Source organism: Prionailurus bengalensis, chromosome C2 (genome assembly GCF_016509475.1).
Source record: "Prionailurus bengalensis isolate Pbe53 chromosome C2, Fcat_Pben_1.1_paternal_pri, whole genome shotgun sequence".
Lineage (NCBI taxonomy): Eukaryota > Metazoa > Chordata > Mammalia > Carnivora > Felidae > Prionailurus > Prionailurus bengalensis.
This window is the reverse complement of record NC_057350.1, coordinates 19,101,524-19,121,936: the sequence shown is the minus strand read 5'-3', so window position 1 is coordinate 19,121,936 and position 20,413 is coordinate 19,101,524. Positions and strand designations below refer to the sequence as shown.

At 40.6% G+C, this 20,413-nt stretch overlaps 1 protein-coding gene across 1 annotated transcript; it reads right to left on the bottom strand.

The window, feature by feature from the left end:
• Positions 1-156: 156 nt before the first annotated feature.
• MRPL39 (mitochondrial ribosomal protein L39) lies at positions 157-20,120 on the bottom strand. The gene is made up of 11 exons (XM_043593817.1): positions 19,990-20,120; positions 19,021-19,227; positions 17,151-17,290; positions 14,645-14,744; positions 13,387-13,454; positions 10,648-10,760; positions 8,066-8,131; positions 7,004-7,157; positions 2,745-2,792; positions 430-504; positions 157-319 (listed from the first exon to the last, which is right to left on the bottom strand). Exons 1-10 carry the CDS (start codon positions 20,051-20,053, stop codon positions 454-456), a joined length of 1,011 nt encoding a protein of 336 aa, XP_043449752.1. The 5' UTR covers positions 20,054-20,120; the 3' UTR covers positions 157-319; positions 430-453.
• Positions 20,121-20,413: the final 293 nt, after the last annotated feature.

The following is a 20,413-nucleotide window of genomic DNA, read 5'->3' as shown; positions in this document are numbered from 1 at the left end:
GTGATCTTGTGGTTCATGAGTTCGAGCCCCACATCGGGCTCACTGCAGTCAGAGTGGCCCTCTATCCCCCTCTCTCTCTCTGCACCTCTCCCATTCACTCTCTCTCAAAAATAAAAAAATAAAATAAGATAGCAAAAACGGAAACTAGTATGATCCTTTGTTTTCAAAAGATTCCACTTGTATTTGTACATGTGCTTATACATGTAGAAAAAAGAACTGAATGGAGAAAACATGTCAAGGTGTTATATCTGGGGAGCTGGAGGGCGCAGGGTTGTTTCTGCGTAAAATTTTTATTGTGAACAGCATAAGCTGTCTTATCCTTTAAAGAAAGGAAAAAGTATAAATTAGTATAAATCTTAGGGAGAAAAAGACAGTTAATCTTTATAAGCCCACACAAACATTTTGTAGAAAACTTTTATTTTAATTTACTATATATATTTAATTTTTAGGAAATTACTGGGTCGATGCACTTTCCTCTGTAGGTTTAGTTTGATCTTCAGTTACCTGTAAAAACATGAATAGCTTTACTTTTCTAATAAAAACAACTTTTAGCTTTACCCTCCCCCCACCATTTTAGATCATTCCACAGTCCTTCCCCTATAATGACCCCTGGTCTTTCTCCTTCGTTAGTAATTATTAAAGAAAGGTAAGTAGAAAAAGAAGAAACCTTATAAGGCCAGGGTCACAACAGAAATTATCAAGTAAAGTACAACAATTCCACTCAAAATATAATGAGGCATCCATCTAGCCTTCCCAAGTTTGTCGTTTTATTTTTCAATTACAAAATGAAATCCTTAGTGTGAGAAAAAGCCCAGTAATGCTGTAACACAGTATTTTAAATCAACAGAGTTTCTTGAGAGACATAATTCTATTTTAAACATAGAATATTACAGGTTTAGTAGAAATAGGGACCTGTATGTCCCTATTTCTAGTCTGTGTCACTCAAACACATCCATCAAACAGCTAAACTATACTCATCACCCCAAAACCTGCCCCACGTCGTGCATTACCTATCTCGCTGAGGGGCTCTGCCCAGCTACCCGAGCCTGCCGCTGCAGAATCCAGGTTCTCTTCTGTGCACATTTCAATCAACAAGAATTCAACGAACTCTACCCGGGGCTCTCACCGCAACACCTGAACTTGAGGCTCTCATCTCTTCCACCCCTCTAACAGACTGCGGGCTTACGTCACAGCTTTCTCCCGTGCTGCCCCAGAGTGAGCTCTGGAACAGCAATAGCTGACCAATACGTCACTTCCTTTCTCAAATTCCCAGTTGCCTCCAGTCACCTTCAGGAGGGGAATGCAAATTCCCTACCATGGAAGACAAGCCCCTCAGATGCTATTTCCAAGAAGCTCACTTTGTTGGACTCCTCGCCCACACTCCATACGACTGTACACCCAGGTTTATGTTCTAGTCACCATGCTCTCCATTTCTCCGTGCTTTTAGGCAAGCAGTTTCCTCTGAGATAACTCCCAAGCCAGCCCCCCAACCCAGCCCCAAGCAACCCCACATACCAAAGGGTGAGCTCAAAACCTGGCATGACACATACATAACAAGCACTGACTGGGTTCACAGACTGAATGTAAAAGTACTAGCAGAAACAATTAGAAAACTATACGAGGAGGCATATAATCCAGCAGAAACTGCAGGAATAGATATTTGTTCAGTGATTGCTCTGAGAAGGTTTCATGGAAACAGTAAGACTTGGACGAAGTACTGAAGAATGAGTCGGATGTTTCATTTATATACAGGAGGAGAAAGGGAAACAGAGTCCAGACAGAAAAACTGCCATGAATAAACAAACCAGAAAACAAGTCTGAGTTAAGAATACTAGTGTTGTATATTTGAAGGTTGCTGAAAGTAGATTTTAAAAGTTCTCATCACACACACACACACACACACACAGGATATGTCACTCTGTGAGGTGATAGATATGCCAGCTAACCTTGTTGTGTAATCGGTCTGCAATCCATACACACATCAAATCATTGCAGCGTACGTCTTACACTTAAACAATGTTAGGTGTCATACATCTCAGTAAAGCTGGGAAGAAATAAAGTGATATAAGAATGTAAACTAAAAAAAAAAAAGTTTGAGTGTATTTGCAAGCTTGACTAGAGTTTTCGGAAAATTACAATAACCAGGATGAGTTCAAGGAGGCCAGACTACACAGAATAGCTCTCAGATAATGTAACTAAAGGCTAAGGACTTAGTCTATGAAAGAGTAAACAGGGATAGAACTGGTCAAGAAATATAATCATTCCTACTTGTGAAATGTAAATACTGATGACACAGAATGAGCTACAAACCCAAGTACCCAGGAAATTTGCACATCTGTCAACCAACAGTCAAGGCAGCTTCAAAATACACGTGACAAGTCTCACTCTTTACATGTTCATTAAGCTTACAAAAAATACCATCTCTTGAAGACCCAATTAACACCACTGGACCCCCTTAAGAACTCTCGCTACTATACGGCGGTCCCCTTATTCTTCTTCAGGTTCCACAACATCATTTCCACAATATTCACAAATAAATACAAGAGAACTGCCAAATCACAGCTCTTCTCTTGCCAAGATACTACCAGGGTCAACAGCTACAACACCGCCTTTAGCTACAGAGACAACCAATTAATTTTTTTCTTCCGTGTTCTTTTATTTCTTTATTTACTGTTTTGTTGTTGCTTAATTTCAAAACAACTTTCTTCATGGAACAGTACTCATTAGCTGTCAAAAATACTTACCATTTTCCGAGATCTCTCCAATAGCTTATTCCATATAGTAAAATGTGCCTTGAAAAGAAAAGAGTCACGATGAATTAAATAAAGCAATGAAGTTAAAAGTAGCTGAGTCTTATATAGGTTTTAAACAAGCAAACACATAAAAAAGAAGGCAGTACTAATGAGGTTAAGTGGTTACAGAAGTGGGTTAGAGTAGGGGAAAAGGTATTTAATGGGACAGCCACTTTGCTTGGCATTTAAGCAAAAAAGACTAAGTCTTTTTTAAGACTTTTTAAAGAACATGCCATTCTTCCTCTTTTGTCCTTAATCATCACCATCATAGACAGTGTTTCTTCTAACAGGAAGCAAAACTGTGCCCCATCTTCCCACAGGTTGTAGCCTTTGCAACCAGCTAGAGGTCATTCTCCACACCATCAGCAGTCACAAGGAGAGGTTCATCAGAAACCGACTGATATCTTCACACTGAAATGGGAGCCCCAGAGGTTTTACCTAATTACCCTAAGCACAAGTAAAAACTAACGCAGACAATAATAAAATTATAAAACCAATTTACTTAATCCTTAACAATTTTATATAGCAAGGGATCATCAGAATGCACATGAAAACTGTGCCAAATGCGTAAGGACCACATCAATTTTACTAAGTCACATGAATGACCTGGCAGAATCCATGATGAAAGGTAAAATTACTATATGTACACATAAGCCCTTCTGGAGAAAAGAGCAGCATCGCATGTTTAAAGGGAAGACAGCCGAATGGACTGCTGGTGCAGACCCCGGAGTGTGTGGCTGGAAGACAGCAGATGACAGAGAAAGTGCTATGAGAGATCAGAGAGGCAGGCAGGGGCCAGGTAACGCAGGCCTTTGTGAGACAGGCTACAGGGTCGGGATCTGTTTACAAGAAACCACTGGAGTGTTGGGGGCAAAGGGATTACGTGATCTGATTTGAGTATGAAAAAGGCCATTCTGGCTACTAAGCAGGGAATGTGCTTTGGAGGGGGAGCATCCTCGGTGATGAGTAAGGGGCTTGGAAAGAGTGGTGAGCACAGATGAGACGCTACGTGATGGAAGGTATTCAGGGCATGTTTCAGAGTTGAGCTGAAAGGTCTTGCTGATGGATGGGACGGAGCATGGCTGGGAGGGAGAGAGAAAAGCCAAGGATCACTTCACAGCTAAGCAGATGATGATGCCATTTACTGAAATGCAGAAAGCTAGGAAAGGAAGCAGGTATGTGGCGAAAAACAGAACATATGCTAAAAATTACAAAATGTTGATGAAAGAGATGAGGATTTAAACAAAAGATATACTGTGTTCATAGACTAGAAGACTCAATTTAGTAATGATGTCAATTCTCCCAAAATTATACGGGTTTAACTCAATTCCTATCAAAATCTCAGCAAGATTTGTCAAATCAGAAAGATTATCCTAAAATTAAATGAAAAGGCAAAGAACCGAAAATAGTTAAAACAATTTTTGTAAATAATAACAACATGGGATGAATTATTCCACCTGATTTGAAGAACTATTTACAGCTACAGTAATCAAGACTGTGCCACTGGCAGGACAGAGACACACATCAATGGAACAGAACAGGGAACCCAGAAATAGACCATTAAATATGCCCAACTGATTTTTAATAAGGGTGAAAGCAATTTACTGGAGGAAGGACAGCCTTTCCAACAAAATGGTGCCGGAGAACCTTGACATGTACAGGCAGGAAAAGTGCACCTCCACCTCCTTCTCACGCCGTGTACAAAACTTAACGCAAAGTGGACACAAACCTATATAAAACTATAAAACTTTTAGGGAGAAAAAGAGGAAGACAAATCTTTGGGATCCAGATCCAGACCAAGAATTCTTGGAATTAACACCAAAAGCATGATCCATAAACAAAAACTAATAAACTGGACTTCATCAAGATTAAAAACTTCTGGGGAGCCTGGGGGGCTCAGTCGTTTAAGCGTCCAACTTCGCCTCAGGTCATGATCTCACAGTTCATGGGCTCAAGCCCCACGCTGGGCTCTGTGTTGACAGCTCAGAGCCTGCTTTGGATTCTGTGTCTCCTTCTCTCTCTTCCACTCTCCTGCTCATGCTCTCTCTCTCAAAAATAAACATTAAAAAAAAAATTTTTTTTAAATTTAAAACTTATGATCTGCAAAACTTCTGATCTTTTGTTAAGAAGACAAAAAGACAAACCACAGAGAGAAAATATTTGCGAACTATGTATCTAACAAAGGACCGATATCTAGAATATACTAGGAAAAAACTCTCAAAATTCAACAGTAAAAAGCAAACAATCCAGTTAGAACATAAGCAAAAAACATAAATTTCCCACCAAAAAAGATATACAGATGGCATATAAACACATGAAAAGATGTCAACACAATTAGCCAATAGGAAAACACAAATTAAAACCACAATGAGAAATCATACAAACTTACCATAATGGCTCAGATAAAAAATAGTGACAATGTCAAATACCAGGAATGGCAAAATGGCAGTCACTGTGGAACTCAGTGTGATAGTTTCCTAAAAACTAAATATGTGCCTTCTAACCGAGCAACTTTACTCCTGGGCATTTATCCCAGAAAGATGAAAACATATATTCACAAAAACCGGTACACCAATGTTCATAGCAGCCTTATTCGTAATAGCCAAAGAACTAGAAACAACCCAAATGTCCTTTAATGGGTGAATGGTTCAACCAACCACAGTAGATCCACACAACAGAATACTACTCAGCAATTTAAAAGAAAGAAAGAAAGAAAGAAAGAAAGAAAGAAAGAAAGAAAGAAAGAAAGAAAAAGAAAGAAAGAGAAAGCAAGCAAGCTACCGATACATACAACTTGGATGAATCCTCAGAGAATTACTGAGTGAAAAAAACCCAATCCCAAAAGACTGCACAATGCATAATCCTATTCATATGATACTCTTGAAATGAAAATGCATAGGAACAGAGAACAGATGAGTATTTGCCAGGGGTAAGGAGGAGGGGGTGGGGCAGAGGAGAGTGGGCGTGGCTATCGATAGCCAATAGGAGAGAGCCGTGTGAAGACACTGTACTACATCTTCACTGTGTCACAGTCCATACTTTGGTTGCGAAAGTTTGCAAGGTGTCAGCATTGGGGAAACTAGGTAAAGGGATCAAGGATCTCTCTATTACTTCTTATAACTGCATGTGGACCTACAAAGATTTTGAACTATCTCAGAATCCAAAGTTGATTAATAGAACTACCCTACAAGCCAGCAATTGCACTACCAGGTATTTATCCAGAAGATTAAAAAATGCTGATTAGAAGGGGCACATGCACCCCAATGTTTAAAGCAGCACTATCGACAATAGCCAAAGTATGGAAAGAGCTCAAATGTCCATCCACTGATAAATGGATAAAGATGTGGTGTGAATATATATGTGTACACACACACACACACACACACACACACACACACACACACACCATGGAATACTACTCGGCGAAGAAAAAGAATGAAATCTTGTCATTTGCAACAACGTGGATGGAACTAGAGTGTATTATGCTAAGTGAAGTAAGTCAGTCAGAGAAAGACAAATATCATATCATTTCACTCATAAGTGGAATTTTAAGAAACAAAACAGATTAACATAGGGAAAGGGAAGCAAAAATAAGATACAAACAGAGAGGGAGACAAACCCTAAGAGGCTCTTAAATACAGAGAACAAACTGAGGGGTGCTGGATGGGTGTTGGGTGGGGGGATGGGCTAAACAGGCAAGGGACATTAAGGAGGATGGCCAGTGTCGGGATGAGCACTGGGTGTTATATGTAAGTGAAGAATCACTAAATTCTACCCGTGAAAGCATTATTATACTATGTGTTAACTGACTTGGATTTAAAGTAAAAAAAAAAAAAAAAAAATTAGTGACAGGTGGGAGCAATATGGAAAATAAAAGACTCTGAGTCATGAATAGATCATGCCAAACCTAAGACCAAAAGGCATTCTAGACAACATGCACTCCAATAATCTCAATGCACCCTCCCCTATATTAATTTGAAAAATTATTTATCTCAGTTTGATTCAACTTTTTCAACTAATATCTCTTTCGTGAATTATCCGTTTACATTCTGAGCAAAATTGTTCTTAGCATAAACATGAATTTACAAAATATTAGTGTCACAAAATTTAATGAAAATTCAAATGTACATCCTTCAAATTAGCATAAAATCAAGAACCAGAATGACATCCGCTCCCAAACTGGACGACCTGAAACTTTCAGCTTTACTTACTCTTAAGTGTACCGGTAAAGACAGACCCTGGAATCTTCGTACAAGACTCAACTGCGTGGCTTGAAGATTGTGAACTGCTGATACTTCATACTGGAAACAAATACTTGTTCTTGGAATAAGAGGACCCTCACTCACATCAATGAAGTCACCAAATCTGATTGATTTTAAAAATAAACAAATAAAACCTCAAAATCAAATCGTTTAGAGTAGTTTGGGGGAAAAAAGAATCTATTCATTCTCTTTGAGGCAATGTCCACAATCAAGAACATTCTATATGGCTCAATTCAATCTCTAATTGCCCCTGACGTAATAATCTCAAGTGAAGCGGCTAAAACTATGAAAATTAAAGTCAAGTGAACCTTGTTCCTTACTAGCATTGATATAACTTTAGAGATTTTTAAGATCATTGAACACATCATGCTCTCAAGTGAATCCAATGTCTAAAACTGATCATCTACGACCTCATAACAACTCACTGTAATAGAGTTTAGAACTCACTATACAGGACAGATTGTCCAAAGAGCAGCTTTCTAAAAGAAAAAAATTAACTGAGTCATGAAAACATGAAGCTGAGAACACAGATACAGGCCATGAAGTCATTTCTGCAAATCCATTATGCACGGTCTTACCTCCCTCATCCCAGTATCAGCACGTTCCTATTTCACTTACACGTAACATAAGTAGTTACCAGTCAGTATCCATATTTGCACATACACGTGAATTATGCTCAATTCACAACAATGAATATTTTGCCCAATTTCAAAGTTAAGTGTTAAAAATCACATTTTTAAACAATGGTTTTCAACTCTTGAAATGAAGAAATAGAAATAAGAAACAATAAAACGAGGAACAGAAACCACAATGGCTCCTGAAGAGAATTTAAACCTTCCAATTAGCACCGTACCAAAACAATGCACAAAGCAACAGAAAATAAGGTAACAAGAATAACAAATTATGGCACAGATTCATCTTTTTCAGTCATAACTGTACGTTCAGTCAGGTCAATTCCACTGCCTAAGTCTTCCTATAAATTAGCAGGACAGCAACTTTATTTTTACTTACCTGTGCAGCTTGACTATCCTCTCAGGGTTCTGAGATGCCTTCTCTTCTATGAAATCCGTTTTGTACCTAAAGAGGAACAAAGAAAAAGCGACTTACTCCTAAATGCACAAAAAGGGATTTAAGGACATCTCCCCTCTCTTCCTCGTTGGCCAGAGTTTTTCAGACGGGTTTACACTTGGAGTCTCCTCTTCACACCTCACCTCCTTCAGTCTGGCCACAAGCTCACGGCTCCGCCAAAACCATAGGTACCTCCCTGGCCTCACCCTAACGGACACCTTTCTGTCCTTATTTCCACTGTTCACCTCCATCTGTCAAAGTGCTCATTTCCACTGGTTTCTGTGGCACTCCCTACTGCTTGTTATTTCAACTCTCTGGCCACTCTTCCTCCTCTCTCCCCTTCAGGGGACCTGTCCTAAAGCCTCCTTTCAAGCAAGCATCCTCCCTGGGCTGGCTCCTTGATGCGCACAGCTCTAATTACCACTTCTGTGTCCTTATCTTCCATATCTCAGCGTCTAATCCACATCCTTCTTCTGAGCCCCAAACTATGTATCTAAGACCCTTCCGGACACGCACCAGGCTGTTCCACAAGCATCTTACACTCCTGAATTCTCAAACAGAGTGAAAACTTGCTCCTTCTTTTCCCACCACACTTACCCTCATTGCTGAATTTCCTCACTTAGCAAATGGCACCACCAACCACCCACGTGTCTGAGAGAAAAACTGCAGGGATCTCCTCGATTCCTGCTTCACCTACCACACCGCCTCCATCCAACGCATTGCCAAATCACGTCAATGCTACTGCCTAAATGTCTCTCAAACCTACCCAGTTCTGTCACTACAGCTAATAGCACAGACGGAACTGCACAGCCCAGGTACAAACCATAACTTGACCACTCACTACTAAGAGCCTTCTCTCTTCATGCCAGAGTGCTAAAAAGTATTACGTTTGTATATGGCAAACTCGGGAAGCATTAGTTCACGTGCAAACGTCTACCTACTGCCCACACCCCTTCTGCCAAAGCCCCCATGCATTACTAAGGATGCCAGTTACCTTGACTACCTGTCTCTCTTGACCCAACTCGAAGACATGCACCTGTCCCCAGAGAGCTGAAGCCACTTAAAACTCCCCCTGCAGCAGAAAAGCCCAATCACAGATCTACCTTCAACCATCCCAAACTCTGTCCCTTCAAACTTGCCCCAAGCCATCCCTACGTCCTTCCACACATTCAACTAACTTACCAAAGTCCTATAAGCCTCTCCTGGACTTTGAAAGTCCAGTGGAGGGGATGGGAAATCACATGGAATGAACAGCTAGAGTAAATAAACTATGGAAGCTATGGAGCACTTAAATGTAATTAGTCCTAACTGAAATGTGCCTCAAGAGTAAAACACACCAGATTCTGAGGACTTAGTATGAAAAAGAGAATACAAAATATCATTAATTTCTAAATATTGATCACATGTTGAAATAACATTTACATACACTTTAAATAAAATGTATTATTAAAATTTACTTCACCTTTTCTTTTGACTTTTTTACTGTAGCTACCAGAAAACTTACTTCTCTAGATGTCTCACATTATATCTCTATTGGACAGCATGACCCTAGAATTGGGGCACTGGAAGTGTCTTGTTATGTTCTAGCAATCCAAGGAATTTTCTTATAGAAGCAACGGTGGTTTGGTTCTACAGAACTATCTGCACTCTAGTTCAGTTAAAATAGTACATTCCTATTGCTTTCTAATTCACTGGTTCCAGGCTACGCAAAATATTATAAACTACCATTACGAGAACGTATGCCTCAATTCACAAATACCTAAAGATTTTCCAATCCAGAACCTTGAACAATTTGCAAGAGCATATTCTGTCTTCAGAATCTAGCATCTATGTTATTTTCTTTGCAATGTAGATTTCCCTAACTAGTTCTAGCTTCAATGAGATTAATACTAAAATATAGTTTATGTTGTTACAATTAGTAACAGGTAAACTGGAAGTTTTCCGAGTGAGAAAGGGAATTAAGAACGCAGGGAGGATTTAAAATGCTGGCAAAGAAAATCCCCCTAATGGATAATTTGGTGCAGAAGACGAAGACCCACCCGGCTGTGTAAACGTTTCACTTCTCCCCTTCGCTCCCTCCAGACCACGGGCATTCTCTATCTCACCCTTCGCATTTAAAGAGTAGAGGATGAGAAGGAAAGGCTGCCGAACGTGCAAAATGATACAGCTTCACGTATGCTATCACCTCACGATGGAAGGAAGAGAGGGAAACACACCGCCAAGCTCATATGAGGACGGACCAGCCAGAGAAACAGAGAAGTGAGACCAAGTGAGAAAATTACCAAAGGTGAGCGAAGTTTTTTTCTCAGGGAAATAAATAATGGGATGAGTAAGTAAATAAGTAAAGAGGCTGGGAAGTGGGATGAATGAAAGTAAATAGGTTGGTACAGGAAAAGAGATCTTAGAGCTACAAATAGAACAGTGTCCTACCCACATGGGATATAAAGATTCTTAAGAGCTGAATTTCCTTCATTACATGTAACTTTGGGGGGTTTAGCCTTGCTTTCAAGGAAGCCAACACTTACTTGTTGTGCTGAAATATTTCCAATGCCACTTTTGCTTCCACTTCCAGAGTTTCAAATGGAAGATCTTTATAAATTAAAGCACGGGCATCTTTTGTGAAGGAACGCAGGTTCTCCTTCGAAAAGAAAGTATTAACCTTTTGTGACAATTTACTTAAAAGCATTTCTCCACAAGGAAGGTAAGATAAAATCGTATGCTAAATATTATAAATCCAACTAAAAGAAAAAGCAAAAGCAAACTTATTCGGAAAGAAAGTTATTAATTTGCAACAATTATTTAGACCATTTTTAGACCGTAAAATGTAAGGTCAACAATTTATCTCAACTCTATGAACTATAAACTTGTAATGTACTTGTAATTAAGATATCAGTCTATATTAATAATTATTAAAGATAATCCTACAAAGAAATTTTAAGTTTTTATTCGAATTACATAATTAAACAAATGTTCATTAAAACAACGATGCAGTTAGAAACGCTAAGAAATAAAAGATATAAAAATCTGTTTACATTGTAAGCAAAACTAAGCTTTTATAAATGCACAGGGAAAACACTGTTTACGTGATTCAGAAAGTTTCACCAGGAAACGTAATGTCATCATTGGCCCTGCCCCAAATATGGCATATAGCTAATATTAAAAACCTGTTTAATGAAGAGGTTTTATGCAATTAAAATCATTAATACACATTAACAATATCTGAGATTTTTGTTAAAACCATAATTGAGTTTTCATACTATAGATCCTTCATTACTGATACAGAAAAACCAGGCACTGTTTACACAACTTTTGTAATAAAATTATTTCCATAAACTATGAGACTTTTTTTGCACGAATGACTCTTCTCCATTCTTAAAGGGATAATTGACTGTATAACAAATCCACATTCACAGTTTATACAGCTGTTCCTTGCGTAACTCTCTACCACTTCTTCTAAGCAGTCCACCCAATACCATGATGCCTGCAATTAGCCAGTGCCTTTTAAGTTTTATATTTAAAACTTGTTTTTGTAAGTTTATTTACCTATCTTGAAAGACACAGTGGCGGAAGGGCAAAGAGGTAGGGAGAGAGAATCCCAAGCAGGCTCTGCACTGTCAGCACAGAGCCCTATGTGGGTCTCGAACTTAAAGAACCGTGAGGTAATGACCTGAGCTGAAATCAAGAGTCAGAGGCTCAACCAAGGGAGCCACCCAGGTGCCCTTTTAAGTTTTATATTTAAAACAGGAAAAAGAAGCAGCAAGTTTTACAGCTCAGAAGTGAATCTTGATTGCGTTCATTTTTATGACATAAATAATGCAAATATATGAAGTAAGAATCACTTCTTCAACTTGAGGGCATATCTGAAAAATAAATTATATTGACACAGTTCAGAGATCACGAAGAAAAAGTTTCAATCCCTTCCCTGCCCCCTTCCCTATCTCTCTTTCTACCTCTCTTCCCTCCCTTTCTTTGTTCTTTCCTGTTTCCCTCCTCTCTCCCTCTTGACACTAAGCAACATAAGCAGGATTATATAAGAAATAACTTCCAAAGTCAGAATTTAAACCTGAATCTGCTTTGACTCCAAAATTTTGCTTTTAGGAACTATAATATTTCACTAAAATGTACCACTAAGGAAAAAAACACTGGCAATTATAATCATAAGATGCCATCTATTATAAGACACATTTTGGGGGCGCCTGGGAGGCTCAGTCAGTTAAGCATCCGACTTCAGCTCAGGTCATGATCTCGTGGTTCGTGAGTTCAAGCCCTGCGTCAGGCTCTGTGCTGAGAGCTCAGAGCCGGGAGCCTGCTTCAGATTCTGTACCTCCGTCTCTCTGTCCCTCCCCTGCTCGCTCTCTGCTCTCTCTCTGTCTCTCTCACAAATAAACATTAAACAAAATTTTTTTAAAGACATTTCCAGAGATACTAAAATGTGAAAAAAACGTACACTGTGGAATTGATAAAATGCTATGCTACACTGCCTTTCCTTTTCTGACCTCCAGACTTTCAATCTGTAGAACATACGGTTTTGCTTAATTAAGAATCAGGCGGGGGGCGCCTGGGTGGCGCAGTCGGTTAAGCGTCCGACTTCAGCCAGGTCACGATCTCGCGGTCCGTGAGTTCGAGCCCCGCATCGGGCTCTGGGCTGATGGCTCGGAGCCTGGAGCCTGTTTCCGATTCTGTGTCTCCCTCTCTCTCTGCCCCTCCCCCGTTCATGCTCTGTCTCTCTCTGTCCCAAAAATAAAATAAACTGTTGAAAAAAAAAATTAAAAAAAAAAAAAAAAGAATCAGGCATCTGCCTTGTCTCCCCAATCATAACTAAAATCTCTGGGCTGGACATCTGAAAGCCACCGGCACATCCTACCCACAGAGAATCTGATCCAGATCGTCTTTGTCAGCCAGGTCCCTGATGCTACCCAACTCCCAGGCTCCAGGGCCCCCACCACCACATCAACCAAGACAATTAAACTTGTAAATTTGATAGCTTGGGCATCTTGAAAACCACTATCTTAAGAAAAGGAATGAACAGTACAAGGAAGAAAGCACTTCCAGAAAAGGTCAAGCAGGACATAAAGCTGACCACATGAGGAAAACCCCCATTCCTATGCTCTGTCTTGAATACACTGAAAATGCAACACAGGTAGGCAGGTAAGGTCTTTCAAATATCCTCAACATGCAGTATCACTCAACAACACTGACACAAGAATCGTTCTAACCAAAGAAGGTACATACTCTAAAATTCATATTCTAAACACTATACTTACTTTTGTTGGCATCCACTCATCAAGTCTCTTATCCAGAACTACATCATAGCAGAAGGCTCCAGAGATTACTGTAAATCCAACCAAAATGAGAGGCAAAGTCAAATCTACTAGAGTTACTAATTTGCAACAACTGAATATTTAGACCATAAAAGGGAAGGCCAGCAATCTCTGCCAACTCAACAAATTATAAAAGTTACCATTATCCCAGCTCTTGCCAGAGCTCTCTCTACCAGCCTTCCCTCACTCACTCTCTTTTTGTTGAACCAAAATCCCTAGTACTTTTTAAACATTCACATTTTCGTCCAGAATATTATCACTATAGAGACTTCACAGTTACTAGACATAAAACTTCAAAAGAATCAGATATTTAGTATGTAGACAAATGACTACGTGGGCGTGAAATGTTGAATTTTTTAATGTCTTCTAAGCTTTGTTTTTGTTGTTTTGTTCTTAGAATCACTTATTGAGCTTTTTTAAGTTTTTTGGCGTATATACTCCTATCTTTTTTTGAAAATTTACAAATGCGATCCTATTGCACATACTGATGCGGAATCTTGGCAAAATTGCAAAGACTGTGAACTCTTCCATCTTCTCAAAAGTGATCCCCCCCCCCCCCCGCCCCAGAGTCATGTCATTTCTGCTGAAATGGTACCTCCTAAACATAGCTTTTTCCAGAATTCTATTTATACTCCTATTTCCTCCTCCTCCACACATTCGATTTAGAAATAAGTGCCTAAAGTGGTAGGAAACAAACACTGAAATAGGGTAATTACACAGAATTCATATTCAAGAGAAACATTATCCTCAAATTGTATTATGTTAATTATTGACCTCCAGTAATTAAATAAGATGGATTTTGTTACCGGTTATAAATGGAATGTATGTACGACAGTAATTTCTATCACATAAAATTAGAAATGAGCTAAAAAAAAAAAGAAGCTCGGGGCGCCTGGGTGGCTCAGTCAGTTAAGTGTCCGACTTTGGCTCAGGACATGATCTCACGGTTTGTGAGTTCGAGCCCCTCATCGGGCTCTGTGTTGACAGCTCAGAGCCTGGAGCCTGCTTTGGATTCTGTGTCTCCCTCTCTCTCTCTGCTCCTCCCCTGCCCATGTTCTATCTCTCTCTCTCCTTCAATAATAAATAAAAACATTAAAAAAAAATTAAAAAAGAAAAAATAGAAGCTCTATAAAATATCAAAAATAGGTACCAAAATATTCAATGATTACAAAATCCGTGTGTGCACGCATATGTACATTACCAGGAACTTCTGGAGCTCTGACCAAACTGACCACATATTCATCTTTGAATGCCCTCTCTATCACACAGCCCATCATCATGGCACAGGAACGCCAATAAGCCTAGAAAAATAAAACATACACAAACATAATACACACTAAGATTCACTGTTTCTTCAATATTAAAATTTAGGTTAACTTTCAACTACATGGATGGAACTGAAGGGTATTACGCTAAGCAAAATTAACCAGTCAAAGAAAGACATATCATAGGACTTCACTCATATGAAGAATTTAAGATACAAAACAGATGTACATAAGGGAAGGGAAGCAAAAATAGTATTAAAACAAAGAGGGAGACAAAACAAAGAGACTCTTAGACACAGAGAACAAACTGAGGGTTGCTGGAGGGGCTGTGGGGGAAGGGGGAATGGGCTAAATGGGTAAGAGGCATTACGGAGGACACCTGTTGGGATGAGTACTGGGTGTTACACACTGGGAATGAATCACTGGAATCTACTCCTGAATCATTATAGTAGCACTATACGCTAACTAACTTGGATGTAAATTGAAAAATAAATAAGTAAATAAAAAAAAATTTTTGGTTAACTTTTGACTTAGGAACTATTTTTCTATCCATCCTTGGCACGTGGCAATAGTTGACATCAGGCCACGACATTACCTCTACCGAGCAAAAAGCACTGCAGAATGAAGTACCAACTTCTGTTGTTAGCAGTGTTTCTGTACAAGATATCACACACTATGATGTTTATCAAACACAAGATAGTTTTACTATCCGGTAGCAACTTTTCTCTTTAACCCAGGATAAAGAGAACTTGTTAACAAACCTGTACTAAAGTAAAGAAAAATACACATATTAATATACACCTGTTTACGCCATATATAATAGAGAGGGAACACTGAACTCTTCAGAACTTGTGACTCCTCTCCTATGCCTAACACCACAGAGCACATCACCCAGGTTACTCATATTTACGGCAGAGCAAACTCACTATTAACTGGGCTTTCGTTTTACTCGGCACGTTTTGACCCATGGACATGCCTAATGTGGGTATCCATGCAATGACCTTATCAGAGCCGTAAAGAGAAACTCAAGTCCTATCATACCCGCCTATCTTGTGCCCTACACAACTTGGCACTACTACAACTGGGCACTTGACTTTCACAAGCTCTTCACATCTGCGGACAAGAGTGGGCCCACTTGGCTGTGTGCAGCAGAGACCGCTCCAGAACGTATCCTACAGAACCACACAACATACACTAAAAAGGAGTACAAACTCAGGTCTCGAAGGCAAGTAGCAAAACGCACTTCCTCGTCTATCCTACTTCAATGTGTTTAATGTCTGTTGAACTCCAGAATCAGAATGCCTGGACTAAAATCCAGGCTCTAGTATTTCCTAAACTGGTAACCTTGGTCAAGCTACTGAACCTCTCTTTGCCTCAGGTTATTTTTCTGGGAAATGGGAACGATAGCATCTATTTTTATGTGTTTTTTATGAAGATTAAATGAGTTAATACCTGTAAATCACCTAAGACAGTGCCTGATACATAATTGACACTTGATATAAGCTACTATTATCATATCCATCGTTTTCTTGCTTAAGTGTTTCATTTCAACATGTATTTATTAAATACCTATTGTATGTAAGTCAAGGACTGGGCCCAACAGAGGATGTGATCCCTGTCTTCACAGAGCCGAGAATCCAATGCATTCAACAGTTCACATCACAAGGCATGATTAAAATACTATATCTGAAGATGTTAGCCAAGTGTGAGGCCCTAAAGAACAGAGGGATTCATCCTGACAAGAAGAAACTGAGAAGATTCCACAGAGCAGACAGCATTTTAATAGAACTATCAACGATAAACAGGATTTTAACAGGGAGGAAAGAAAATACCCAGAGTTGAAGAAGGACACCTATAAAAGCCAGGAGGCTCACACAGCAAAAACCACTAGTGACCACGTCCTCAAATGTGGCCACAGCAGAGAGGAAGTGGAAAGATGCAGCGAAGGTGAAGCTTGAAAGCCACGCTGGGGTCAGATCCCACAGGGCCTGAAAAGTCATGAGGAAGAAATGACACAACACTCAGTCATGTCGCTTAACAAAAGTCTTACAGGCCTACTAAGGAAGACTTTAGTATTAAAGAGGGAGGTGGGGACAGAGAGTTAAAAAGCTACTGAAATAATCCAACGATGGTCAATGGCTGAATTCAAGCAGTAGAGAGAATGAAATATAGAGGAAAATCAACAAATGTCTGTGGAACAAAGTCATGAAAGTAAAATACAAGTCACACAGTTTTCTCAAACCAAAGTACAAAGAAAGGATGCCACTGGTACTTTGGGAGCTTGTGAAAATGCAAAAAAATCAAAACGCTGATTATCACAGGCATTACTACATTTGACCTTGGCCACGTTTGCACATCTCATACTCCAAAGCAAAACAGATGTTAATAAAAGGAAGAAGAAGAACACTAGGAGAAAAAAAAAGAACACACAAGTAGAAATACCTTATTCACTTCTCCAGGATCACGATCTTTGAAAGTAAGAAATTCAATTTCACAGGATTTGGTCAAAGGTTTATACATGTCCCAAGGCTGTCCGTCCACAAGAGCCAGAATGGACTTCCTGCAGTACCACTCACTTAAATCTAGGAATTTAAAATAGATTGAAGGTCTGAATCTAACAAAACTCAAATTGAAAAGTTACGTGTTTAAGTGCTACATTAAGAAATAAAACCAACAGAAAGGCAAGATTCTGCAAGCTGACTTCCTCTGGGAAAAAAAAAAGCATTACATAGTACCTCTGTACCAATAAAAAAATAATACCCAACACACCCAATGTGTTATTATTAACAAAACTGCCAAAACCATTTACGAAAACCATTGAGGCTAAGTCTAATTTGAAGTTAATCTATTATTAACTAATAAAACAATTTTCCAAGAGTTACACTTGTATATATAAATATACATCCGTAGTAAATCTGGTCAAAATGGGTTGGGTGTCTTGCTCCTACACCACCTCGTCCTTCCCTAACATGGACTGTCCAAGTCAAATACCTTAACAGTTTTTAATTATGGGTATGAATTCACATATAAGCCCATCAGCCCTGGTCTGTTCTTTGACCGGAATGCAACTCTAACTCTAAGCCTGATTAGACGTTCTTCAAGTACACAGCTAGTCACAGAAGTGCTCAAACTACAGGGTTAGAGTCTAGAAGTCCCACAGAGAGAGGATCATGTCCGTTTTTGTTCACTCATCAGTATATCCAGAACCTAGCCCCAGGCCTGTAATACAGTAAATACTCAAAAGTGTACTGAACGATCAAAAGTATGAATGAGAAGCACTTGTCAGTGCAGGTGTCATGCTGAGGCGGGGCACAAAGGCTTCATCTCCACCCCTCAAAACCCACAAAACCCCTCAAGGGCCTGTGCTTCGTCCTAACCCTCCTCTGTAATCCTAATGCCTATCACACAGCAAAGGTTCAAATAAATGTTCACAGAACAACCAAACAACGGTCATAAGGACTCATCCAAGTGCCAGAGTGAAAAAAAGACTGAGAATGTAGACTATCTTAAGCTTTTAACTAAAACTGTTAATTACCTGAATGGAATCACTACTCAGTTTTCCAAAAATCAAACAATGTGGTTTAAATGAGCATCCTGGTGTATATACCTATTTGGGGAGCTTTCTAAATTTAAATACTACCAGTTCTATCAAAGCTGCTTTGAAAGCATTTTGATCAAAAATAATCCATACAGAGGCTCTGTTCCCTTCATTTACACACCAAATCACACACAGGGCACAGTCCTCTCCTTTAAGATATGAATCCCAACACACACTTTTACCCTAACCGCATTCACCCCATGCACACTTGCACTTACACATTCACTACATGTACACGGAAGTATAAAGAAACACATAACACACAATCAGACAAGCGGGAAGCACCTAAGGTTTAGGTTAGGCCATAAAGAGCTAGAAAGGAAAAGAAGGCCTAAAAAGCTGGTCCTCGGAGGCCTGGGCGGTCCCTCTATCCCAAATTCCTTTAACGAGCCCCCCCATGGGTGCTGTCTAAAAAAGGCAAGCACACTAGTATAGTAACAAGGCTTTCACCTCCGTCTTCTTCTGCCAGAAACAATTACAGCACCCAAACCTAGCCAGATTCAAGTGAGTGCCAGGAAACCTGTGCATCACAGTACCAACCTTTCAAGACCCACAGGACCCTCCAGAGCTAAAGTGACAGTGAACAGAGAGGAAGATGCTGGATAAAGAACTTCTGTAAGGTCAGGGAGCAATTACCGAGTCTTGTCTCTTCTGAACCAGTCCTTCTGCACAGCTTATGGGAAAGTCAAAACTGTATCCTGATTCACTACTTACGCATAGCACAACTATAAGGAGTTGAAATGTTTTTATTCATCACGAAGATAGTGCCAGGGTCCGTTTTCCCAACGTGTTTAACTTCAATCTTCTCAGTTTGAGGAGTTAATGATAACTGCCTGTTTTTCTCTTTATTAAAGAGGTCATTCTGCATTTCTATCAGTTCTCTCGGTGAGAGGTGCGAAGCTGGCGATGTTGCTATCAATCCTGTGTAGAAGTTACGATAAATATAAACAGTGAATGAGTAACACACCGATGATACCCCACCCCGCACCACCGTCCTACAAGAATGAGGGGCAACACGAGTTTAAAACGCCGTTCGCCAAAATGCGCTCAGAGATTAACTTAAACCACTTTCTAATATTAATAACTAAAATGCCAAGGGAAGAAACCCGCAGCTAGCCCAGATCCACACCTTTCCTTCAACTTGGCTCTCTCACCATCAGATCCCCATTGCCCATCAATTTCCTCTGTCGTATTCCAATCTGTGCTTTACAATAAGAGGCAAAAAGTAACCAGGAAGTAGTCAAAGTCACACTAGTCATTGGGAAGGTGAGCAAAGCTGTCGCCTTGAAACGTCTTGGGGACAAGAAAGCTCCAGGAGACTGGGGATCCCTCGCCAAAACTATCGATATCTGGAGCGAGAAATGCTGAGCTTATTTTCCAAACCCTCAATCAGAGGATTTGACAAAGCCCGTACGAGTATTCCAATGGGAAAATAAGGACACGTTTGCACCACGACGCGGGGTCCTTCTCAGAGGCGCCCCAAGCTCCTCCCACGGCCCGGTATCCACCCGGCGCCCCGAGATCTGTGTCCCCGGGTCGGGAAGGGGTGGCCGCCACAGCCAGGACGTAAAGACCCTCCTGCGCCCGCAGCCCCGTGAGACCTCCCAGGACCCGCCTCAGGCCCAATCCGAGCCGACAATCCTTTAATCCTCTCTCTCTGTCCCCACGGCCGCTGAAACTCACTCCAGCCAGCCCCGCCAGCAGGGGCGGCCCGCCAGAGGCGCAGCCCCCGGACCCCCAAAGCCATTGCCTCCTCCGCTGCCGAAGGAACCGCCTCGCGCAGGTCCTCCTCTGCCCTCCTCCCCGGAAACTCTGAGCCCGCACCGCGTTCCGTAGAACACTTTTGTTCCGGTCCCGTCGGCCGCGCTGCACGCCTCCACCAGGGGGCGCGTTTGCGTCTCGTTGAGGATCAGTGGCGGCAGGTCAGGAGGTCTGGAGCTGGGGTACGTTCCAGGGGCGCAGAGGGTGACCAAGAGGTGCTGGACCGCAGGGCGACGGGTCCGCCACCCCCGGGGGCTGTGCAGGGAGACGGGCGTCCTCTTTGGGGTCGCAGAGTCCGACCCGCGCCATCACCCTCCTCCCTCCGCGAGTTCGAGCCCGAAAGGCT

Excerpts from the sequence above, each read along its gene's own strand:
- MRPL39 (XM_043593817.1), bottom strand. The coding sequence starts at position 20,053 with ATGGCTTTGGGGGTCCGGGGGCTGCGCCTCTGGCGGGCCGCCCCTGCT. Across the intron at positions 19,228-19,989 it reads TGCTGGCGGGGCTGGCTGGA|GATTGATAGCAACATCGCCA; the intron begins GTGAGTTTCAGC and ends ACTTCTACACAG. Across the intron at positions 7,158-8,065 it reads AGGATAGTCAAGCTGCACAG|ATTTGGTGACTTCATTGATG; the intron begins GTAAGTAAAAAT and ends AAAATCAATCAG.